General features: G+C 41.6%; 1 protein-coding gene across 2 annotated transcripts in view; it reads right to left on the reverse strand.

Annotated features, from left to right (window-relative positions):
* Positions 1-22719, reverse strand: part of ARMH4 (armadillo like helical domain containing 4) — a 119258-nt gene that overhangs the window by 70063 nt on the left and 26476 nt on the right. For both annotated transcript variants that reach the window (XM_045069901.1, XM_045069897.1), the window contains one exon: positions 8621-8878. In XM_045069901.1, coding sequence (XP_044925836.1) covers positions 8621-8878 — 258 coding nt within the window. The remainder of the gene's footprint in view (positions 1-8620; positions 8879-22719) is intronic.

Here is a 22719-nt window from a genome sequence, read left to right on the forward strand (position 1 = left end):
GCAGAGGTCTGGACCAGAGAAGCCAGGAAAAGTAAAATGGGAAAGTAGACCCAGACAGATCGTGCAGGTCCTGGACTATTCCAGTGATATATGGAAGAGACAAAAAATGCTTCCTGCCCCTGAACTGTTAATCTCCAAGGGACCTGATCGAAATGTCTGATTCCTTATTTTAACAGTTAATCCCTTCTTCCCTTTTGCTGGGTTGCATTTCTGCTTTGCACCACTAATCCCTTGAATTTCAAAAATAGCTTTGGCTTCCTGAGGCCAGCTTGAGAGGTTGGCAGTTCTTTTAGATCATGCAGAACCTACTACTAGAGAGACACAGCTGGTGCAAAGATTTTTATTTTAACAACCAATACTGATTTCCCTTCCAGCACACAGGAATACCCCAGAGAGGCTTTATGTCTGAGGGAGTTAGCCACTCTGAACATAGAAAGCTGTGGCTACCTCTAGGCTAGAGAGACACTCTTTACTAACTCTATTTTGTGGGTTTCCCTCACTCATTTTCTCAAAAGAAAACTTAGGAGGAGAAGGGAACTCACAGCTCACTTGGGCAAAGTGAAGGATGAGTGCGTGCGTGCGTGCGTGTTAATGACCTGAGTTCTGTCGATGACTCTTGGAATCAATGAATCCCTGAAGCCTCAGTTCAACCTGAGATTGTTGGTACAAAAGTCCAACAGACAGCTCTGAAAAGTAGTTAGGTATCAGTCTTAAAAAACATTTAGCACAATCCACAAAATTTTCCATGCCATCAGTCTTTTCCTCTTCCCAAACAGCTTAATGTTTCTTGTGTTAAAGGAACACGGAAGTTTGCAGCCAATACACATAACTGCCCATCAGAAGTGTCACAGATGTCAAGAAGAAAGGAAGGAACAAGAGTACATTAAATTGTTTTGAGGCCAGCACCTGACTTTCTGCAAGCTTGGCCAGCTCCCCTTTTGACTTCTGGTTCATACGAATTTCTGTTCTGTGGTCCTCGGCAGACATTTGTGAGCACAGCTGGAGATGGTCAGCGGGAAGGAAGTCTATTCGTTTTTATGAATTTAACCTATTTATAACCTACCTCGTGCTAAAAAGAGGATTTAAGCCTTCTGACAAAAATACCTACAATACAACAGGATAAAAATAAGTAAATGGAAAATTCAGGAAATAAGTGCCTTTCAAGCCTACGGAAATCCTGAGTTTGCTGAATTCTTTACCACAGGCATATGGACAGATTTGTCTCCCCTGGAATCTCCAGCTAGTACTAACCTGCAAGTAATCCAACAGCTCAAATGGAAAGATCTACGAAATAATATCTTGGCCTTGGAAGATGTCCTCCTCTGCAGACCTCATTTCTCTTATGAGCTCATCCTCGTGAGGCAGAGAAAGGCAGGGATCACGATCTCTATTTTAAACTCTGACATCTGGGTGCCTTGACTATGTGAAAAAGGAGGTCTGCACCTAAATCTTCTGCTCCTCCTGACTAGAAAAAATAATTCAGTGCTTTCCAAAGAAAGGGCGAAAGGCATTACCTTCAAATCCAGAAACCCTAGGTACCAGCTCGGGACAGAAAGAAATCCCGGGGCGCCTGGGTGGCTCAGTGGGTTAAAGCCTCTGCCTTCGGCTCAGGTCATGATCCCAGGGTCCTGGGATGGAGCCCCACATCGGGCTCCCTACTCAGCGGGGAGCCTGCTTCCCCCTCTCTTTCTGCCTACCTCTCTGCCTACTTATGACTTCTGTATGTCAAATAAATAAATAAAATCTAAAAAAAAAAAAAAAAAAAAGGAAAGAAAGGAATCCCAGGCAACTGGGAGATGCCCACCTAGGACACACACACCAGAAGATGCTCAGTCTTCCCAGACACAGAAGTCTGGGGACAAACCTCCCCCATCCAGATTCAGGAGTCTATAATGTGACCACTGGCTTTCTGGGGAAACTAGAGGATAGATACTGACTTTGAGTTTGACCTCTATGTGACTGGATAAAGCTGGAGGACAGTTTTCTTAAGACACACGAACACAATATACAAAAGATCACTAAAAACCATGTAAATCTCTACTAATAAGGATTCTATTCATAGACTATAGAAACACTTCTTAAAATCCTCTTTCTCCACTCCACTGCAGAAACAGAAGCTTCCTTGCTCCAAGGGAACAATACAGGACAGCTGTCCTCTTGGGTAAGACCCAGGCTTCAGTATATTCTGTCGCTCTCTAGGTGATTCCAATGGGCAGCCAAGATTACGAACCATGGGTCTGGAGACGTTAGCCAATGTACCACTCGCTTTGTTCTGGTTATGCTGGATTACGGTTCTACTCCTCCCTCTCCTCCATACACATATTTACTTACATTAGCCCGGGAAGCTTCCTGAGCAACCTTTCAATCCACAGCTTACTATGTTAGACATCAAAATACACTGACATTTGTTGCAGTGGAGAGTTGTTTGAAATGTCACACTTCCCACTATCTTTTATGGAGCACTTTCTCCTTGTTGCCACAGCCCATGCTGGACTATATTTAAGTGGTCAGTCTCAGCTACATGTTACATGTCTTCAAAGAATAAGAAAAAGGAGCACAAGGGGAAGACGGAGAAAAGCTGACATGTTTTAGGGTTAAAGGTGTGACTTTCCCATAGCTCAGCTCCTATAGGGTCCAACCCCTATGCTCTTTGCCTACAGTTCATCTACCTTCCTACCAACTCAAAACACATTTGTCTTGTGTTCCTCTCTCTTTTTTCTTAACATCATCCAAAGTCATGAGCTAAGGAGCCTGGTAAATTAATAACAATAATAATAAATAAATGATAATATCTTAATGAGTTATCCTGCCCAGATAGCAGATTTGCATTTTTTGAGGGCCTTCTCAAGGCCCTCAATCTCAATCCAAAGGAAGGCTCTACTATTGAGAAGTAGGCATCATGTTAAAGCAGAAAGGATGATATAAATTAGGGGACCGGGCAAAGACCCCTTGAGGTCACACCTCAGAGGGCTGCCACTCAAATCATTCTCTGCTTGTAAGTGATGATTCAGTTCCTCACTGTGGAATTGCTCAGCCACTGACCTCACTTCTATGGGACCACTCGGCCCCGCAGTTATTTATCTCTTCATCTGTTAGCCAATCAGCATTTCCACAGCATAGGGCCCACACGTAGTAGGTGCTCACTGAATGTCTGATGAAAAGATAGAAACACAGAGCTCTTCATTCTTCTGCTTTTCACACACATCCCTAGTCTGTTAACTGAATACTTCTCGTGTTTTTTAAAAACCTCCAGAGAAAAAATATTCTATTCCTAAATCAAAAAGCCCATTCTAATGTTAGATGTAGGCTTTGAAAAAAAGTGAAGATAGCTGTAATAATTCTGCACTTAACCACATGATGGCTTTTGGAAGTGCTGTCCATCCAGAACATCAACCAAATGGAAAAGTGGTCAAAATGGTCTATGGAGGAAGGAAATGGAACAACGCCTCCCTTGGGCTCTCATCCAGAACTTATAAACCCAGAACATATTGAAAATAAGGTTATTAATTTAACAGGATTGACCATGGAATTCTTAGAGGATAGAAGAGACATGGATAGTATCAGCTACAAGGAAGTGATCAGAAACACACAGGAATCACGAGTGATCTCCTGGTAGCTGACGCCCACCCCCACTGATCCCACCAGCCATGTGATCACAGTCCCTTGCAATAACTGTTTAGAAATCGGCATGTAGCCTAATCCCAGCCAATTAGAGGCAGGAAGAATTCTACTGGGGAATTCTAGGAAAGGCTCTCTCTTAAAAAAGAAACACAGTGAAAAGACAGCCTCCTTTCTCTGGACAATGTCTTCCCCGGGTGTGACTCCTGAAGCAGCTGCCGCCATTGCAACCATAAGGAGGCCAGTCCTAGGGAAAAGTCACACACCAAGGGAGACAGTGCAGCAAGATGGGAAAGCCTGGGTTCACTGATGACTGCATAGCTACGAGTTAACTGACCCAAGAGCTCTGTCTCTGGAATTCTTGTTTTCAAAGAAAATAAATTCTTTTATTCTTTAAACCAATTTAAGTTAAGGTTCCTGCTACCTACAACTAGAGGCATCCTGACAGAGATAGAATACAAAAAGGGAAAGAATCCCCAGGTATTAATTACATTGGAAATGCTTCAGCATTAAAATGGAGATGTTGACTCAACTTTGATCATTTTGATTTTATACATTAAAAAGCATAGTTGTGTGATTTATTGTAGTACATAACAGGATTAGAAGTGGAGCAAGTCATCACGTCTGCTCTCTAGATGGGTCCTTGCCAATAAACTTGAAAATGAACTTGTTAAATAAGAAATTGACTTTGCGGGCGCCTGGGTGGCTCAGTGGGTTAAGCCGCTGCCTTCGACTCAGGTCATGATCTCAGGGTCCTGGGATTGAGTCCCCCGTCCGACTCTCTGCTTAGCAGGGAGCCTGCTTCCCCCTCTCTCTGCCTGCCTCTCTGCCTACTTGTGATCTTTCTCTCTGTCAAATAAATAAATAAAATCTTTTTTTTAAAAAAAAAAAAGAAAGAAATTGTCTTTGCATATTGGAATAAACAACTTCCTGTATGCTCCTAGATTTACCAATCAGTCAATCCACCTCAGCCATAAAAGGGGATTTTTGCTGCTAATTCTCTCTATCCCGATGACAGACAGTTCATTCCACTCACACCTCTCAACAGCAAGATCAAGAAGCTGAGCTCTCTCCCTCCAAAGTTTTAGAGGCAATGTGTATATGATGAGCAGAAAACAGGTTCAGAGAATCTGGGGCCATGAATCTACTGCTTTGCTTGGAAAGTCATCTAAGTTGTCTGCTCATGTTACTTCACAGGAAATGAGACCTATAATCTATTCAAATTTTTAGCCAATCCCAGCTACCCACTTCAATCTGTTCTTTTTTTTTTTTTTTTAAAGATTTTATTTATTTATTTGACAGAGAGAGAGATCACAAATAGGCAGAGAGACAGACAGAGAGAGAGATGAGGAGAAGCAGGCTCCCTGCTGAGCAGAGAGCCCTATGCGGGACTCAATCCCAGGCCCATGGGATCATGACCTGAGCCGAAGGTAGAGGCTCAACCCACTGAGCCACCCAGGTGCCCCCAATCTGTTCATTTTTAAAGGTTTATATGGGTTTTAGCATTTGCTTTGGAATGTCATTCATATTATAAAATAGGATGTGATAATCTATAAATAAACCAACTGAAAACAAGCATGAAGAAGGTCAATTAGAGTGGTATTATATTAAATAGAATTACTTTTTAAAAGGTCTCAATTTTTGCACTGTTAATAATTCATGAAGAACTATACTTAGGGCACCTGGGTGACTCGGTGGGTTGAGCATCTGACTCTTGATTTCGGCTCAGGTCATGATCTCGGGGTCCTGGGATTGACCCCTACTTTGGGCTCTGCGCTCTGCAGGGAGTCTACTTGAGGATCCTCTCTCTCTCTCCCTCTTCCCCTCCACCCCCCACTCCCACACTCATTCTCTCTCTCACTCTCTCTCTCTAAAATAAATACCTAAATCTTTGAAAAAGGAAAACTACCCTTAAGTTTACACTAGTCACACTCTGACTATAGCTGCCATGCAGCTCTGTTCCTTCAATGATGCTTCCCATGAAATACTTAATGAAATCTATATTAGTTTTCTATTTCTGCTGTAACAATTTACCACAAACTCAGTGGCTCAAAACAACACAAATTTATCACCTTACAGTTCTGCATGTGGAAAGTCTGAAATGGGTCTTGAGGGGCTAAAATCAAAGTGTCAGCAGGGTTGCATTCTAGAGGTTCAAGGTTCAAGGGGGAAAAATCCATTTCCTTGCCTTTTTAAGCTTCTGGAGGCTACTAGAATTCCGTGGCTCATGGCCACATCACTCTGACCTTTGCCTCTCTCATAGCATCTCTTTCTCTGACTCTGACTCTCCTACCTCCCTCTTATAAGGACACTTGTGATTAATTGGGCCCACCCAGATGATCCGGAATAACTGTCTCAAGATCCTTAACTTAACCACCTCGCTAAAGTCCTTTTTGCCAGGCAAGGTAATACATTCACAAGTTTCAGAGATTAGGACACAGACATCTTTGGGGAGCCACAAATAGGAGAGATTTTCCCTGTTTCAACTGACCTGAGAATATTAAGAAAACTGTATCAATTAATGTTTATTCTTTATTAATGTTACATGTAATAACTTTATGAGTGACTAGGATATACTTCTATCACTCCAAGAAAATGGTGAAAAGCAAATAAAATTCTAGTCCCAGATACTACTCAAACACAGTCTTCCCACAGTGGGAAGGAGGAAAAAAAAAAATCCCAGCTTGGAAGATTTATTCCTTGTTTTGGTTCCCAGGAAACTCAGTGCTACAACATGTTGATAAGAAGAATTTATCAAGAAAGGAAGTGACAGTAAAAAGTAAGGGACATCTGGGGAAATAGTAAATTATTATAATAAGAGAAACTCTGGGGGCGCCTGGGTGGCTCAGTGGATTGAGCCTCTGCCTTGGGCTCAGGTCATGGTCCCAGGGTCCTGGGATGGAGCCCCGCATCGGGCTCTCTGCTCGGCAGACAGCGTGCTTCCCCCTCTCTCTCTGCATGCCTCTCTGCCTACTTGTGATCTCTCTCTCTCTGTCAAATAAATAAGAGAAACTCTGATATATTAAAAACCTCAGGACTTATGGGAATCACTTTTAAAAGCCTAACAAATCACTAAATTAGTAGCTCTAACTTAAGAATATTTAGCTGTGCATGGGGACTAGAATCGGGAGGCAGGACAGTAGCACAATAGGGCCCCTTCCACATCTCTGCTTCACACTCTTATAACCTACCTTTATTAGAAAACTCAACCTCCCTGCTTGGAAACCTTTGAAGTAGGTTCTGCTCTAATCAAAGGAAGGCACCCCTCTTGCTTTTCTCTCTGTCCCCGGAGCCACACAATGCGCCAAGAACAGAGTAGGAGCTCAGTTAGGTTTGTTGGATGAATTAATTAACCAAAGCGAAAGGACAGTTCATCAAAGAAAAGCATTCCTCCTTAGACCGTAAACCTTTAAAAGTTTTACCAAGTCCAGTTTCAGCTTTAAATTTTTTTTTTTTTTTTTTTTTTTTTTTTTAATCAGAGAGAGAGAGGGGGAGAGAGCGAGCACAGGCAGACAGAATGGCAGGCAGAGGCAGAGGGAGAAGCAGCTCCCTGCTGAGCAAGGAGCCCGATGTGGGACTCGATCCCAGGACGCTGGGATCATGACCTGAGCCGAAGGCAGCTGCTTAACCAACTGAGCCACCCAGGCGTCCCAGTTTCAGCTTTAAAAAAAAAAAAAAAAAAAAAAAAGAGCTGAGGTGCAGGGACGGCTCAATTGGTGAAGTATCTGCCTTCAGCTCAGGGCAAGATCTTGAGGTCCTGGGATCAAGCCCTGCACGGGGCTCCCTCCTCAAGGGGGATCCTGTTTCTCCCTCTTCCTCTGTCCCTTTCCACCCCCATCCTCATATGCACGCACATGTGCTCTCCTCTCTCTGAGATAGGTAGATACGTAGATAGATAGACAGAGTCTTTAAAAAAAGGGAGCGAGCTTATTTTCAACTACACAATCATGCAATAACCTGACATAGTGATTTTCCAGCTCTGCCCCCATATTAATGCTCTCACCCCTTCTCACCATAGATCTAAAAGAGAGTTTTCATGAGAGGGAAGAGTGATCTTAAAGAAATCATAGGCACTAGGATTCAAAATTGGACATTTCAACCAAAGGACCACAATATACAAGTATGATATTCCAGAGCAAAGTTCCAAACATACATCCAAATTTTCCATGAAATCACCAAACACTGGTTATATGACTTGTAAAGCTAACCTCTGCAGAACTGAAGGTTATAAATGGGGCTAGTTATTAAAGACTAAGAGAATTTCGGAGAGGGCGTTTCTTGGGAGAAGAGTCAGGCCTCAAGGACTCAACCAGGGCTTTACAGCATTTCTCCAGAAAAAGCCAAGAGGAGACAGACAGGGGAGCCTCCCTGCTGACCGGGGAGAGAAGGTCCAAGGTGAAGTCTGCCTGCATCCACGAAGCCTCTCTAGGATAATTCGAGCCATGCCCAGGACAGAGCAAGCACGTGGGTGTCTGGACACAGACTGCCAAACTGAGCCTGTCCCTGACAAGCAAATGCAGCCTTAAGAGGAAACAGAAAAGGGACAAGACTGCCAAGCACTCCCTCAGAAGTGAGGGAAGAATTTCTCCTAGGGAGCAAATTCCACAGCGACAGAAGGTAACACCATATATTTGTTTTCTGACTTGAGACCACTCACGCTGCTTGTTCAGCACACTGGTTACTCATGTCTGCTCCCCATTTGGAAGTCCTCCCAAAACCTATAGTTGTCTTCCAGCTGGGAAGGAAAGATGGAATTCCTTCCAAAAACGAGGTAACTGTGCTCTCAGGGGGCAGCTGGAGACTGTTTGGAGCCCGGCTATTTAAGAGCACTGACTATAAACATAGAAGAAAAAACTGGTAACTTTTTCTGAAATGAACCATCCATAAACATCACCAGAAAATCCACTTTGCTCCACAATCGAGGCCAAGAAAGAAAGCTGCCACCTTAGAAAAATAAGAGGTGGTGAGGGAGGAGGAAGAAAGAAACACGCACGACTCTTACCCAGGCCCTGATTCTGCTGTTCCCACTCCATGGCGTCTGGCACCTGGTCGGTGGCTCCATCCAAAGGGCCCAGGTTTCCCCGCTCGAAGCCAGGTTCTTGAGACGTGATGCCAGGGAGAGTAAACCCAGGCAGCTCAGCGTCACCATCCAAGCTATCATCCAGGGACTCTGTGTCTTTATCTTCTTCATCTTCCTCCTCATCTTCCTCTTCTTCATCTTCCTCCTCTTCCTCCTCTTCATCCTCATCTTCTTCTCCCTCTAGGAAAAAAGAAATCAACAAGAAACACGAAGGGATACAGTAAGTGCCTACATATGTGTCTTTTGAAATGATCCAAACACTACAAAATAATTCTACTTGACCTTTTAAAACAAATTTTATAACCAAAGTTGGGCAACACAGGCCTTGCAAGACTAGGTGCTCACCATACACCTGTATTTCAAACTTTCAAAATCACAATTAGGTCAGATCATTAGTACACAGCATGTTTATTTGGAGTCAAAGTTCAGGTAATATAAATTTTTATTAGTCAAATTTATATTTACAAAGGTAGAAATCATCCCTTCCCTGTTTTCTGGAGGTCATTAAAGATGGATCCACTAGGTTAATATCCAAAATATATAAAGAAGTTATACAACTCAACATCAGAAGAACAAATAATCCAGTTAAAAAATGGGCAGAAGACCTGAATGGACAGTTTTCCAAAGAAGATTCACAGATGGCCAACAAACACATAAAAAGATGCTCAACATCACTAATCATTAAGGAAATACTAATCAAAACCACAATGAGATATCCCCTTGCCCCTGTCAGAATGGCTAGAAACAAAAAGACAAGAAAAACAAGTGTTGGGGGAGATGTAGAAAAAAGGAACACTCATGCACTGTTGGTGGGAATGCAAAATGGTACAGCCATTGTGGAAGACATTATGGGGATTCCTCAAAAAATTAAAAATAGAAATCCCATATGATCTCATAATTTCACCCAAAGAAAACGAAAATATTGATTCAAAAAGATATGTGCACCCCTATGTTTCTTGAGGCATTATTTATAATAGCCAAAATTTGGAAGCAATCAAAGTAATCATGGACAGATGAATGGATTAAAAAAAAAGTGGTGTATACAAATAGTAAGGAATGTTACTCAACCATAAAAGGAGTGAGATCTTGCCATTGGCAGCAACATGAATGGTCTTGAGGGTATTACATTAAACGAAATAAGTCAGAGAAAAACGGGTATCATATGATTTCACTTATACGTGGGATCTAAAAACCGAAACAAATGAATAAACAAACAAAAAGCAGAAACAGACCCATAAATACAGACAACAAACTGATGGTTGCCAGAGGACAGAACAGATGGGAGATGGGCAAAATGGGTGAAGGGGAATGGGAGATACAGGCTTCCAGTTATGGAATTAATAAGTCACAGAGATAATAGGAACAGCATAGGGAAGAGAGTCAATGGTATCGGAACAGCATTGTATGGTACAGATGGTAGCTACACTTGTGACGAACATAGCCTAACGTATAGACTTGTCATATCACTATACTGTACAGCTGAAACCAATGTAACGGTGTCTGTCAACTATACTGCAATTAAAAAAAAAAGTTTCGCCCATTAGAACGCACACTAAAATACGAACAGAACTTAAAGACAGTGTCCCAATCCTTTTGTATCTTATCATACTAAACAAGAAAATTCATGATTTGGGCACAATTTTCCTTCTATTCTTCTTCCATATCAATGAGTAGAAGTCACAAGTGAGAAGTACATAAATCCACTCCCGGTTCCTGTTGGAAGGAAGATCGACCCAAGAATGTGGAAACAATTACATCAACATTCTCAATTCCACTCTAAAAGAGGTTAGGAAATAGGATATTGATCAAAGACCGTCAGAAAAGCACACTTGAAAAAAAAATCATTATCACTGCCACCATGGTAAGAGTTAAATTCACAATTTGTCACATTCAATGCTTCAAGCAGAGGGGGTGTAGGAAACCTAAGATCCCCAATTTTACTTGGTTTCACCAACTTTAATTTTCTAGGAATACTTCAAGCTTCCGCCCTCACTATCGATGCACCCTGAAGCCCCTGATGAGAGTTCACCAAGCTCATTGAAGGCCTTCCCCTTGCTCTCTTCTCTTGGCTCTCCACATGGCAGTTTGCAAAAAGGAACTCTCCAGGGATGGCGGAGAAGGGAAGAGGGAGGGTTAGAGCCACCCAGGAATTCTGATGCTCTCTTTTTCTGCTTGTAGACAATTTCTCCACATACATTCCTTTACATCTGTTGCTTATAGGGTTTTTTTTTTTAACTTTTAAAAAAATATTACATCTGATCTTTTTCATTCTTATATATCCTCTAACTTTGTACAACGTAATACCTCTTAATACCTCTCATTCCAAATATTTAGAATATTTGGAAAATATTCCAAAAATGTAATAACTATTTATCAAGAACCTAGTTCCGGGCACTAGAAATAATGTAGCACCATCTCTGCCTTCATGAAGTTAATAGGCCACTCGAGGAGACACGTACACACACAGATCTAGGATACAATATGACACTCTGACTAAAACTGGAAGAAAGATGGAGAATGGCAGACTCTGCTTTTCTGGATGGGGAGATCCAGACAAAGGGCAGCTTTTCTGGTAAAGTCTGAACAGAGATTATACCAAAATAATGAATTCTCTTGTTTAAGTTAGGTCAGTATCTATAGGAGGCATATTCCCAGCAGCAGGGAACAGGAGAACAGCAAAAATAAAAGCCTTGAGGCAGTTGTGTGCTGTGTTCAAAGAAGGGCAAAGACTGAGCTGGGAGCAAGAAAGGACAGGAAATGAGGTGGGAGGGGTAGGCAGGGGTCAGATTTAGTGTATATTTAGTTATAAGGAATTACAGGCTGCAGCATGAAAAATGGGCTAAATCAGAGCAAGACACAAAGCAAAGAGATCCACTGGGAGGCTATTTTACAAGCCAGGGAATAAGATGGCGGTGCTTTGGACACGGATATAGTTCTGGAAGCAGGAAGAGATGGTCAGATCTGGGATGTAATATGAAGGTAATTTGCAGGCAGAGCCCTACTGATAAGTATGATGTGGGATGTGGAAGGAATACGGCACTTTATTAAAGAAGGAAACTAAAGGGCAAAGAGCAAAATCAAGAATTTTATTTGAGACACATTAATCATGTGATTGCTATGCCTATGGTTTCCAAGTGGAAATGTTGGAAGCCCAGGGAAGATCAAAGCTAGACATAAAAATCTAAGAATCACCAATTTAGAAATAATATTTACAGCCTTGGGGCACCTAGATGGCTCAGTGGGTTAAAACCTCTGCCTTCGGCTCACGTCATGATCCCAGGATCAAGCCCTGCATCAGGCTCTCTGCTCAGCAGGGAGCCTGTTTCCCCCTCTCTCTCTGCCTGCCTCTCTGCCTACTTGTGTTCTCTGTCTGTTAAACAAATAAATAAAATCTTTAAAAATAATAATAATAATAATAATATTTACAGGCTTGAGACTGGCTGAGATCACCAAAAGAATGAGTGTGGGTAGAAGGAAAAGTTGTCCAGTCTAAGCCCCAGACAATCGAACATTTAGAAGTTGGCCAGCAGAGGGAGATCCAGCAAAGGAGACTGAAAAGTGACCACTGAGGTGAAAAACCAAGCCGAGTATGGTGTGGACAAAGTCAAAGGAATAAAATACTTCTGGGGGCCTGAGTAAGAAAACTGAGACTGTCCCTCCAGCGTTGACATTACCTCTACCTTTGGCACTTTGGAAATGATTAGTGACTTCACCTAAGTTGTTTCATGGAAAGGTAGGGATAAGAGTCAAAATGGAGTAGTTGAAAAGAATATTAGAAAAAAAGGAAGTAGATACTGCAAATATTAAAAAAAAAAAAAAAAAAGCTTACAAAACTTTTTGAAAAAAAGAACAGGGACAACAAGAGCCAAACCATGAAAAAAGCCCAGCTACCCATCAACAGATGAATGAATAAAAAAAATGTGGTACACACACACACACACACACACACACACACATATATATATAGAAATATTATACAGCCATCAAAAATGTTGCCATTTGCAACAACATGAATGGAACTAGAGGGTATTAAGCTAAGCAAAATAAGTCAATCAGAGAAAGACAATTATCATATGATTTCACTCATATGTGAAATTTAAGAAACAAAACAGAGGATCATAGGAGAAGAGGGGAAAAAATGAAACAAGAAGAAACCAGAGAGGGAGACAAACCATAAGAGACTCCTAATCATAGGAAATAAACTTGAGAGTTGCTGGAGGGGAGGGGAGGGGGTGGGGTAACTGGGTGGTGTTATATAAGACTGACGAATGACAGACCTGTACCTCTGAAATCCATAATACATTAAATGTTAACTAACAGGATTAAAATTTTTAAAAATGTTTAAAAGGGAGGGTAGGGACAGACGAGGGTAGCTGGAAGGAGATATAGAATCCAGGCTACCTTCTCAAAATAGGAAATACTAGAATTTGCTTGGAATTTGATGGTAAGACCTAGTAGAGAAAGGGAAATTGATGACTCAAGAAAGCGGGGAGAGGGCTGCTAGAGGAATGTCTGGAGATGAGGTTTGGCAGAGCACTTGCACACGTGGACTCAAGCCATGCAAATGTACTGTGGCTATGTGATTTTGGACAAGTTATGGTGCCATAGCTTCCTCCTTGGTAAAACCAGGGTGATTCCTACCTCACAGAGCTGCTATAGGATTACATCAGTTAGTAGATAAGGCACTTAGGACTAAGCCTGGGTCGTCATGGCCAGTATAGGAGGTTGGTTTCTTTGCTATTACTGGGAAGGGATGGGATCCAGGGCACAGGCTGGCTGAGACCTATCCTCCACTGCAGTGGGCACAGGGGCGGGCAGGAGGATTGACTTCACGGTGGGAATGTGTGAAAGTTGTTTTCATATTTCTTTTCTCAGTCAATAAGAAACTAAGAAGGAGAAATGAAATGTTGGTGGTTTGAGGCGAGAGGAGAAAGTGTGAAACTGTCATCTCAGAGAATGGGCAAGTGAATTCCCCAGGAAGATGTGGGAGGACTGGCAGGCAGCCTTGTGGGCCCACTTGAGATGGGACATCATGCGTTTAAAGTGAGACATGTGAAGGGGGTTGTGTTTTTCTCCAGCCACATTCAGCTGCTTGGGTGCAGGCATGGGTGGAGGGATAGAGGAGACAGAGAGACTGAACCAGCAACAAATTTTGCTAGAAGGGTTCAGTGGTGGAGGGGTGGGGAAGGGAGGTGTTTGGCTGTGTGTGAGCGAAGTGATTAAAGATGGACCAGGCAAAGGCTACAAACTCCCAACAGTAACACAAATTAAATCCTGGGGGTCTAAGATACAGTATGGTGACTATAATTAACAATACTGCCTTATATACATGAAAGTTATTGTGAGAGTAGATCTTAAATATTACCAACACCAAAAAAAAAAAAAGTATTTATCTGAGGGGATAGAAATGTTAACTAACCATACTGGGGTAACCATTTTGCAATTTGTAAATGTATCAAATCATCACATCATGAACCTTAAACTTACATATGTTATATGTCAACAATATCCCAATAAGTTAAAGTAAAACAATATCTCAACAAATCTCAAGGGAAATAAAGATGGACCAGGGACTCTGATTAAAGAGAACCTGAGAAAGAAGTTGACAGAGAAAAAGTATGGGGTCACTGGAATTTGGAGAAAACTATCAGGGATCATCACAACTATTGATGGCTTTGCTGACCTTCCTCCCATAGACAATAAATTGGCCACAGGCTAAAAAAGAACATTTCTTTATTTTTAAAGCATTATAAAATCCCTTTTAGCTGCCTTTTCTTTCCACACACCTAAAAGGGTTGCACTTGATGGAATGATTGTGACAATATGAGGCTGATCCCCGAGGCACACGAAGGCAAAGCCCTGAGTTTTCAGCTCTCACCACTGAACTGTTGACCACTGACCACTAGCACCCACCAAGGACAACTTCTACATGACCCTCAGTAAGCTCAGTTAACTTCTTCTCCTTAAAGGATAGAGCTATATGACCCAGTAACGCCACTTCTGGATATATATATCCAAAGGAAACAATACCATATCCCAAAGAGGTATCTGTACTCTGGGGTTCTTAACCACATAATTCATGACAGCCAAGGTATGGAAACAACCTACATGTCCACTGACAGATGAATGGATGAAGATGATGTGATATACATACAGCAGAATATTATCTAACCTCTAAAAAGAAGGAAATCCTACATTTGCCACATGGATGAAACCAAAGGACATTATACTGAGTGAAAAAAGTAAGAGACAAATACGACACGGTTTATTACTTATAGGTGGAATCTAAATTAAAACAAAGAAACAAAAAAAAAAAAAGTAGAAAAACAAACAAAAAAAAGAAAGTAGAAAAGTGGTTGCCCGGGGCTAGAGAGTGGGGAAAACAGGGGAAGACTGGTCAAAGGGTACAAACTGTTCGCTCTTAAACGAATAAGGTCTAAAGACCTAACATATAACATGACGACTACAGTTGATGACACTGTATTGTATCACTGAGATTTGCTAAGAGAGTAAGACTTAAATGTCCTCACACACAAAAAAAGTAAAAACATGAGGTGATGGCTGTGTTAATTAACCCAATGGTGGGAATCCTTTTACAATGTTACATGTATATCAAATCACCATAATGTATACTCTAAATATCTTACAGTTTTATTTACCAATTATACCTCAATAAAGTCAGAAAAAAATAAGGCACAGAGCTATAAAAATAATGAAGAGGACCTCAAAAAGTCAGGCTGCATGGAAGCAAGCCTGGGCCCACAAAATGGTCACTACCTTCATGATGTGATCTGAATGACATTGCTTACGTCAACATGTCTCATCATCTCTCCCCCACTCACCCACTCTGATGGAGCCTTCTTTCTCCACCTCCCTGTCCTGAAATGCCCAATATGAGATGTTTACTCCATTTCAAAGTATTCTCTTGGTGGAATATTATCTCGAAAAATGCCCTATGGAGTAGTATACAATTTATCCTGGAAAGGAAAGAAGGGCCCTGACTGTCATGGCGGATAAGAGAGGAAAACCTTCCCCTCGTGCCCACCAACGCCACCCTTCAGCACAAAGGAATTTAAAGGGTTTACTATTTTGTCACTTTTTGTACTTGAGGAATTATATCACAAGCCTAAGGAAACAGCTCTAGAAAAAGGAAATTTCAGGAACTGTGCAGAGAAGACAGGAGGAAAACAAGCCTTACTGGAGTGAGATTTCCCTTTATAGCCTTACTTCCTCATTACCTTTGTCAACCAGCAAATGTGCTGATTTTGTAGGAGCCTACAATCATTCTGTAGCTGATAAATATCTTTAGCAGGTCATCGGAATCCTGCTGCAATTTTCTGTGGAACAATGACTGCTCTTCCAGATCAATAACAAAAAAAAGATCACCTTTCCAAATATTACCAAAATAACGTATGTGATTGCAGTTTGCCCCAAAAAGGTGGGAAACTACTGGACAGAGGAAGGATGGTCTTGTCCTGTGTTTCATCACCGATGACAAGCACAGGGCTTGGCCATCAGCAGTGCTCAAGAAGTATTTGTTGAGTGGATGGACAGGTGAATGAATGCATAAGCAAGGAGCTAGATTCAGGTTTTTAACAAGTGCCTAGATCTAAAGAAACACAGAGTAACAATTAATAAGCAATTAGTAATACATTCCTCTAAATAATCTTGCAGCAAGCACAAGGGCAACACATGAGAACAGATACAGAAAGCATTTGATGGAATGAGCACTGGGTGTTATATGCAACCAATGAATCACTAAGTTCTACCCCTGAAAGTAATCATACACTATAGGTTAACTAAACTGAAATGAAATGAAATTAAAAAACAACAATGACAGATGCAAAACAAACCAGAGTTGTATGCACAGATTTCCCATTCATAAAAACTGAAGAGAAAGTCATCTCTATTTTGGCCAGTCTTTCAATTAGTCACACCCAAGAGCGACAATGGTGTCATGAACAGCTCTGAATTCAAAGGGCAAGGACATGAAATAAAGGTTCAACAAAGGAAATTGTGCCAAAAACTATAAGATCCCTGATCCAAAGAACTAAAAAGGAAGAACTCACTCAAATAACACTACCAAGTTTTATTTAAAGGTTATAGGGTTTTCTGAATTTCGTAACTCTGTTAAACCCCAAATTTTATTTTTGCTTATTTGAACCCAAATAAGCATGTGGATCAATGTCAAACACACTCACACACCCAATTATTCCATATTCAAACAACAGAGAAAAAGAAAAAAAAATGAGCCTCTAAAAAGAAGCAATTGCTCTTGGTTTATCGAATATAACAGATACCAAGTAATAGGGATCAAAGACTTAAAAGTTCTATCTGTCCTGAGAATCCCTGACAAAACACTGCAGTCCACGTGAGGAAGGTTTACAGAGTTCAGCCTCAAAATTTCTTCTAGTTGTGTCACCTGGAATGGAAAGTCCATCCTCGTAACGAACGCTTCCTTATCCCCTAGGCACACGACACTGGTCATTTCATGATACCAAGTAATAGCAGTGACACTAACAGCAATCGAGGGGGCAGTCATGACAGTTTCTGAGTAACAGCCTCCAGTGACAGAAACCGCCACCCCCCCCAAGCATGTGACACACGTTGCATAAACTTCCCCTCCCTCTTGCCAAAGCAGCATCAGCTCAGGGTGTCCCACGGAATTCAGGATGCATGCTCCAGCACCAACAAAGATTCCTTGCCATGGACCTAACCTCTCTAAGATCAAGTCATTGGCTGGTGTGTCCACTGTCAAGAATTCTGATACCTAACAACTGTGAAAACCTGACAGGTGTCAGCCAAAAAAACGAACAAAGGTGTTTGGAGAGTAGACAGCTCAGCATGCAACGGGGAAGTGGACATGGCTCTATGTCTCATTGCTGGGCTTGAGGGGAACTCAAACTGGACCATGAAAACTGTACAGCCTGAAACAGAGATGTCAGGTTAAGTGCCACGTAGCAAAGGGATGCTTGCTGATTCTGGGCTTGAGGGGAACTCAAACTGGACCATGAAAACTGTACAGCCTGAAACAGAGATGTCAGGTTAAGTGCCACGTAGCAAAGGGATGCTTGCTGATTCTGGGCTTGAGGGGAACTCAAACTGGACCATGAAAACTATATAGCCTGAAACAGAGATGTCAGGTTAAGTGCCACATAGCAAAGGGATGCTTGCTGATACTGAGTAGTGTGTCCACAGCTTCCCCAGAGAATGTCCTGTAGCAGGTGGCAGGGACACAAAAAGATCAGTCTAGACAGTATCCTCTCTAAGCCAGTTTCACCTGTCTGGCCGCTCTCTGACACAGTCCCTCAATGGCTGTTTTATGACCCATAACAATACTTGGAACTCACATGGGGCTTTTCTTCTGAGGAACTCAAAACAGTTTGCAGGCATTATCCTCCAAGCTTACGCTGTCAGCGAAACGGAAACCAAGTCTGATAAATTTTGCTTTGCCTACAGCCTACATAGCTCCTAACAGAAGGCCTAGAGTGCTTAAATATCATAGCAGAACCTCAGACAGGTTTATTAAAACCAGAATTTTTGGCTCTCTAGGTCAAATCTGTTATATTTGTTGCAAAATTTCTGCCTAAGGTTACCAAAACCAAAAGTTCGAATTTTGTTTGAGACAAGAGCTGAGGGTTAACTCCCAATGAAATCAGATAGGACGTATGGGAGAAAATTTATCCTAAGGTCATGGCCTGAGTCACCTAACTCTGCTACAAAATCCAGTTGCCATTAATTTAATAAGCAGCTCCCACCCAAGGTCCTCCATTTCTCTCGTTCCATTTTTATCACAGTTTAGATATTTTTAGATTTCAGAAGCTAAAGCCGTAGCTAGCACTCCCGGAGTATTACTAACGAAGGGAAACTTGGCTGAGAATACATTGTCCCAGTAACAGAGGTAGGAAGACTTCCGATGGTAATACTCGTACCCAGGATAACCTATCTTTGATTTTTGTTTTTTTAAGATCTTATTTACTTATTTGACAAAGAGAGAGAGCAGCAGAGGGAAAGGGAGAAGCAGGCTCCCCGCTGAGCACAGGCCTGATGTGGGACTCCATCCCAGGACTCCAGGATCTTGACCTGAGCCAAAGGCAGACTCTTAACCTACTGAGCCACCCAGGCACCCAAGCAACCTCTCTCTCTGAGATTTACAGGAAGAAGAGGATTTCACCAGTACGTTCTGCCTCTTTGGAATAGCAATCATCAATCTGAATTGATAGTTTTGTTTAAAGTGTCAGCCTTCAGGGCGCCTGGGTGGCTCAGTGGGTTAAAGCCTCTGCCTTTGGCTCAGGTCATGATCCCAGGGTCCTGGGATCAAGCCCCGCATTGGGTTCTCTGCTCAGCAGAGAGCCTGCTTTCTCCTCTCTCTCTCTCTGCCTATTTGTGATCTCTGTCTGTCAAATAAATAAATAAAATCTTAAAAAAAAAAAAAAGTGTCAACCTTCTCTTTTTTTTTTTCTAAGATTATTTATTTATTTATTTGACAGAGAGAAATCACAAGTAGATGGAGAGGCAGGCAGAGAGAGAGAGAGGGAAGCAGGCTCCTTGCTGAGCAGAGAGCCCGACGCAGGACTCGATCCCAGGACCCTGAGATCATGACCTGAGCCGAAGGCAGCAGCCTAACCCACTGAGCCACCCAGGCGTCCCAACCTTCTCTTTTTAATAGCCCTTTTCTTTCCTTTACAAAGTTTAAAATTAAATCTAAGGTAAACAAATTAGGGCACATGAAAAAAGAGAAAGAATACCATTGGGGGGGAAACAAACAGGGTGGCTTGGCTGGGCAGATGCTGAGTACGTATTAGTCTCTCTCCCACTTCCTCCTCAAAGGAAGTAGTTCCGACACATCCCAGTGGCAGATTTCTAAAAGAAGAATCATTTGGGGGCACTTGGATGGCTCCGTTAGTTGGGTGTCAGACTCTTGGTTTCAGCTCAGGTCATGATCTCCCGGTTGTGGAAGGAGCCCCACGATGGGCTCTGCACTCAAGGGGGCGTCTGTTTCAAACACTCTCTCCTTCTCCTGGCCCTCTCCCCACCACTTGAACTCTCTCTCTCAAATAAGCAAACAAATAAAATCTTTTAAAAGATAAAAAATAAATAAAATAAAGAGGAAACATTTGTTGGCATGTGTTTTCCTGGCAACCTCCATACAAATATCATCAAAAGCCACTGTAGCCAAATGGTTTCCACACTTAAAGAGAGACTGAGGCATTGAGGATGGCACTGCTTTTATTTTCCAGACTTTTTTTTAACTTGGGCATACAAAACTGAAAAGCCAGAAGAAAAAAATTAAGCTTGTTTTGAGGATATGAAACAATTCTCCAGCAGATGGCTCTCTGGTATCATAAGGGGTGGAGGAACCCCAGAAGCTTCTGAAATAATGTCCACAGAATTCAACAGCTCACAATGTTAAGCTAACTCAAAATTTGTAGAATTCTCTTATATTTCTAAAATCTTAACTCTTCCAGCCAATGAAATGCATTCACATTTTATCATGTAATGCTGGATATATAATGGTATTTATATGTAATAATTCTGTTATTAGGCTTAATAATGAATTGAATCCTGCAGAATTTAAGAACTGGAATATTCCAGCTCTGCCTTCCCAAAATGGATTTAAAGAATCACTTAAGTTTACTGCACTCCCTGTTACCTGCAGATGTTGGTATACGTTCCAACGAAAGGAATGAAATAATGTTCAATCCCACAATGGGATGTAAGAAATCTAAGCAAATCCCCACTAAATATCTATATTCAGAATGTAACAGGCAACCACATCTTCATTCACATAAGAAGTGTTCAACTTCAGGACCAAAATAAGCACCGGATTTAAAGGGTTAACAAGCAGGACAAGTCAAGTAGCTAGAACATCAATTAAACAAGATAATGGACCTAAAACCATATACTCCATCATTCATCATTTCCCCAATACTTGGTAACTACGGTTAATGCAGATACAAGACAGAAAGATCTGACCCTGCCCACCTGGAGACCTCACTTAAGAGCAGAAACTGATGGTCTATTGCTGGAAAGACAGACTCTTTTTGGGTGTGCTTACTAATAAAAATGAAATGGGATAGGTAGACTAAGGGATCATATGCCAACACTTGGAACGTCAGTATTCCCCATGAAAATCAAGACTTTCAGCTTATCCTGAAAAACTTCCAAAGATCTGGCATCCCTGGGCTCACAATACTCCTGGCAATAATATGAACAAGATCTGTCCGGATCAGAGGGAGCGTGTGCTCTCTACTGTACCACGCTCACCACTCCCTACTGTCTTAGACACTTACATTGTCCACCTGGCCCCTGACCCAAGGCTAGATGGAGAAGATGTGACTACTTCATTATAACAATTCATACGTAGTAGTAAATGGTATATGACACCTAATTTTAATTGATAAATGATGTAAAACATTCATATTTCTTATGCATTTACTCCAGGTCATGCAAGCATTTACTCCATGAAAGATCTCATTTTATTCTTAACAAAAGGAGAAAGGAACATCAATAACCCTGCTTTGCCCAGAGAGGAAAACGGAAGCTGAACTACATTAAACAGTTTGGTCAAGATCACAGTGCCGGTTCATGGCAGAGCTAAGACCTGAACAGAGGTATGTCCATGTAAGTCCAGAACCAGAGCTATTTTCCATGAGTCTATATACTGCTCCACAGAAGAGGCCGAATGGTCTGAGATGCTTCATAATGGAGGATGGTTTTGAGCTGAACTGTTTCTCTATCTCCTTCTTGTCCTCTTTTTACTCTAACTTCATAGTCTTCTGTTTCTAGAGTAGCATGGCACTATTAACCTGATTACAAAATCCAACAGAGAGCCTATTTTCAAACAGGTAGGTTTCTTGTAGAGTGAGAACAGTGTTCTACTGCCTAGACATGAATCATGCCATGCTTCTAACAGAGATGGGATGTATCTCTTATGGGTGGGATGGGGTCAATCATGATGGTTGTCTGGCTGTCAGTTGCCTAGGGATTAAAAGTGTACCCTTCAACCTGCAAAGCAGGGCTGACAATAGGTATGTGGGATTGGGGATTCCCTACTTGGTGGTGGGCCCTAAAGGAAATTTATGTCTTAGTCTTGTCTCTTCCATGTGGGGGCAGGGAGGAGAAAGACAAAAAAGCGGTTACACTCTGTATAGGAAACAAGGCAAGAGCTGAGTAGCCAGAAAGCCAAACAAGGTGCTTGAAAACTGTTCTAACACTTTGGGTAAAGAATATAAAAAATCTCAGAGAGTGGAATGAATGGGTCAGAGTTTGGGACCCCTGAGAGCTTATTAGCTAAGGTGGATCAGAGAAATCTGTATGTTATGAGTCTAGTTCACTTTGCGTTCCTTTTATTTTCTTGGCTTATTTGCTTTGTGTTCCCTTAGGTTGGAGTCAAGTATTTTTTAGAATTTCTGCTCATTTTAACTGGAACAAGAGAGAGGGATTTCACTTGTGCTCCAGCTAGAGGTTTAATAGGATATAGGATCCCTCAGAGAACACATGAAGCAGATAGCCTGAGAAAACTGAGGGAGTGTTGGACCCTCTGCCCACCAAGGGAATTTCCTTCTTATAATAAAACTTTAGAGATTCTTTACACAATTTTAATAGAAGACATTTCCATAGAATATCTTGTCTGGAGAACAATGTAGAAGGAAAGGAGGTAGTACAGCTGAAGATTAAAGGGTCTGGTGAATTCAGGCAGAATCAATGTAAATCTTTCAAGACAAATGCAATGTTACCAAGGGTGAACATTCTTAAAATCTTCTAAGGCCAGTCACATTGATGCATTATGTTTTTCTTCTGATCTTTCCCTTTGGGGTTATGTATGCATTTAAGTCATAAGAGGTAGTCTGATGCCAAAACAACGTCATGGTAACGAATACAGCCTGATAAAGTACAGTTGATAACATCCTTATGTTATTTTATACATTGTTAAGGTTTGTGATTGTTTGTACTCCAACGCAAAAAAAAATATTGCGTTTGCACCAGTAAAAGGATAGGTATGTCTAGCTTCATACTGA

Source organism: Mustela putorius, unplaced genomic scaffold (assembly GCF_011764305.1).
Source record: "Mustela putorius furo isolate JIRA1106 unplaced genomic scaffold, ASM1176430v1.1 tig00000129_pilon_pilon_pilon, whole genome shotgun sequence".
Lineage (NCBI taxonomy): Eukaryota > Metazoa > Chordata > Mammalia > Carnivora > Mustelidae > Mustela > Mustela putorius.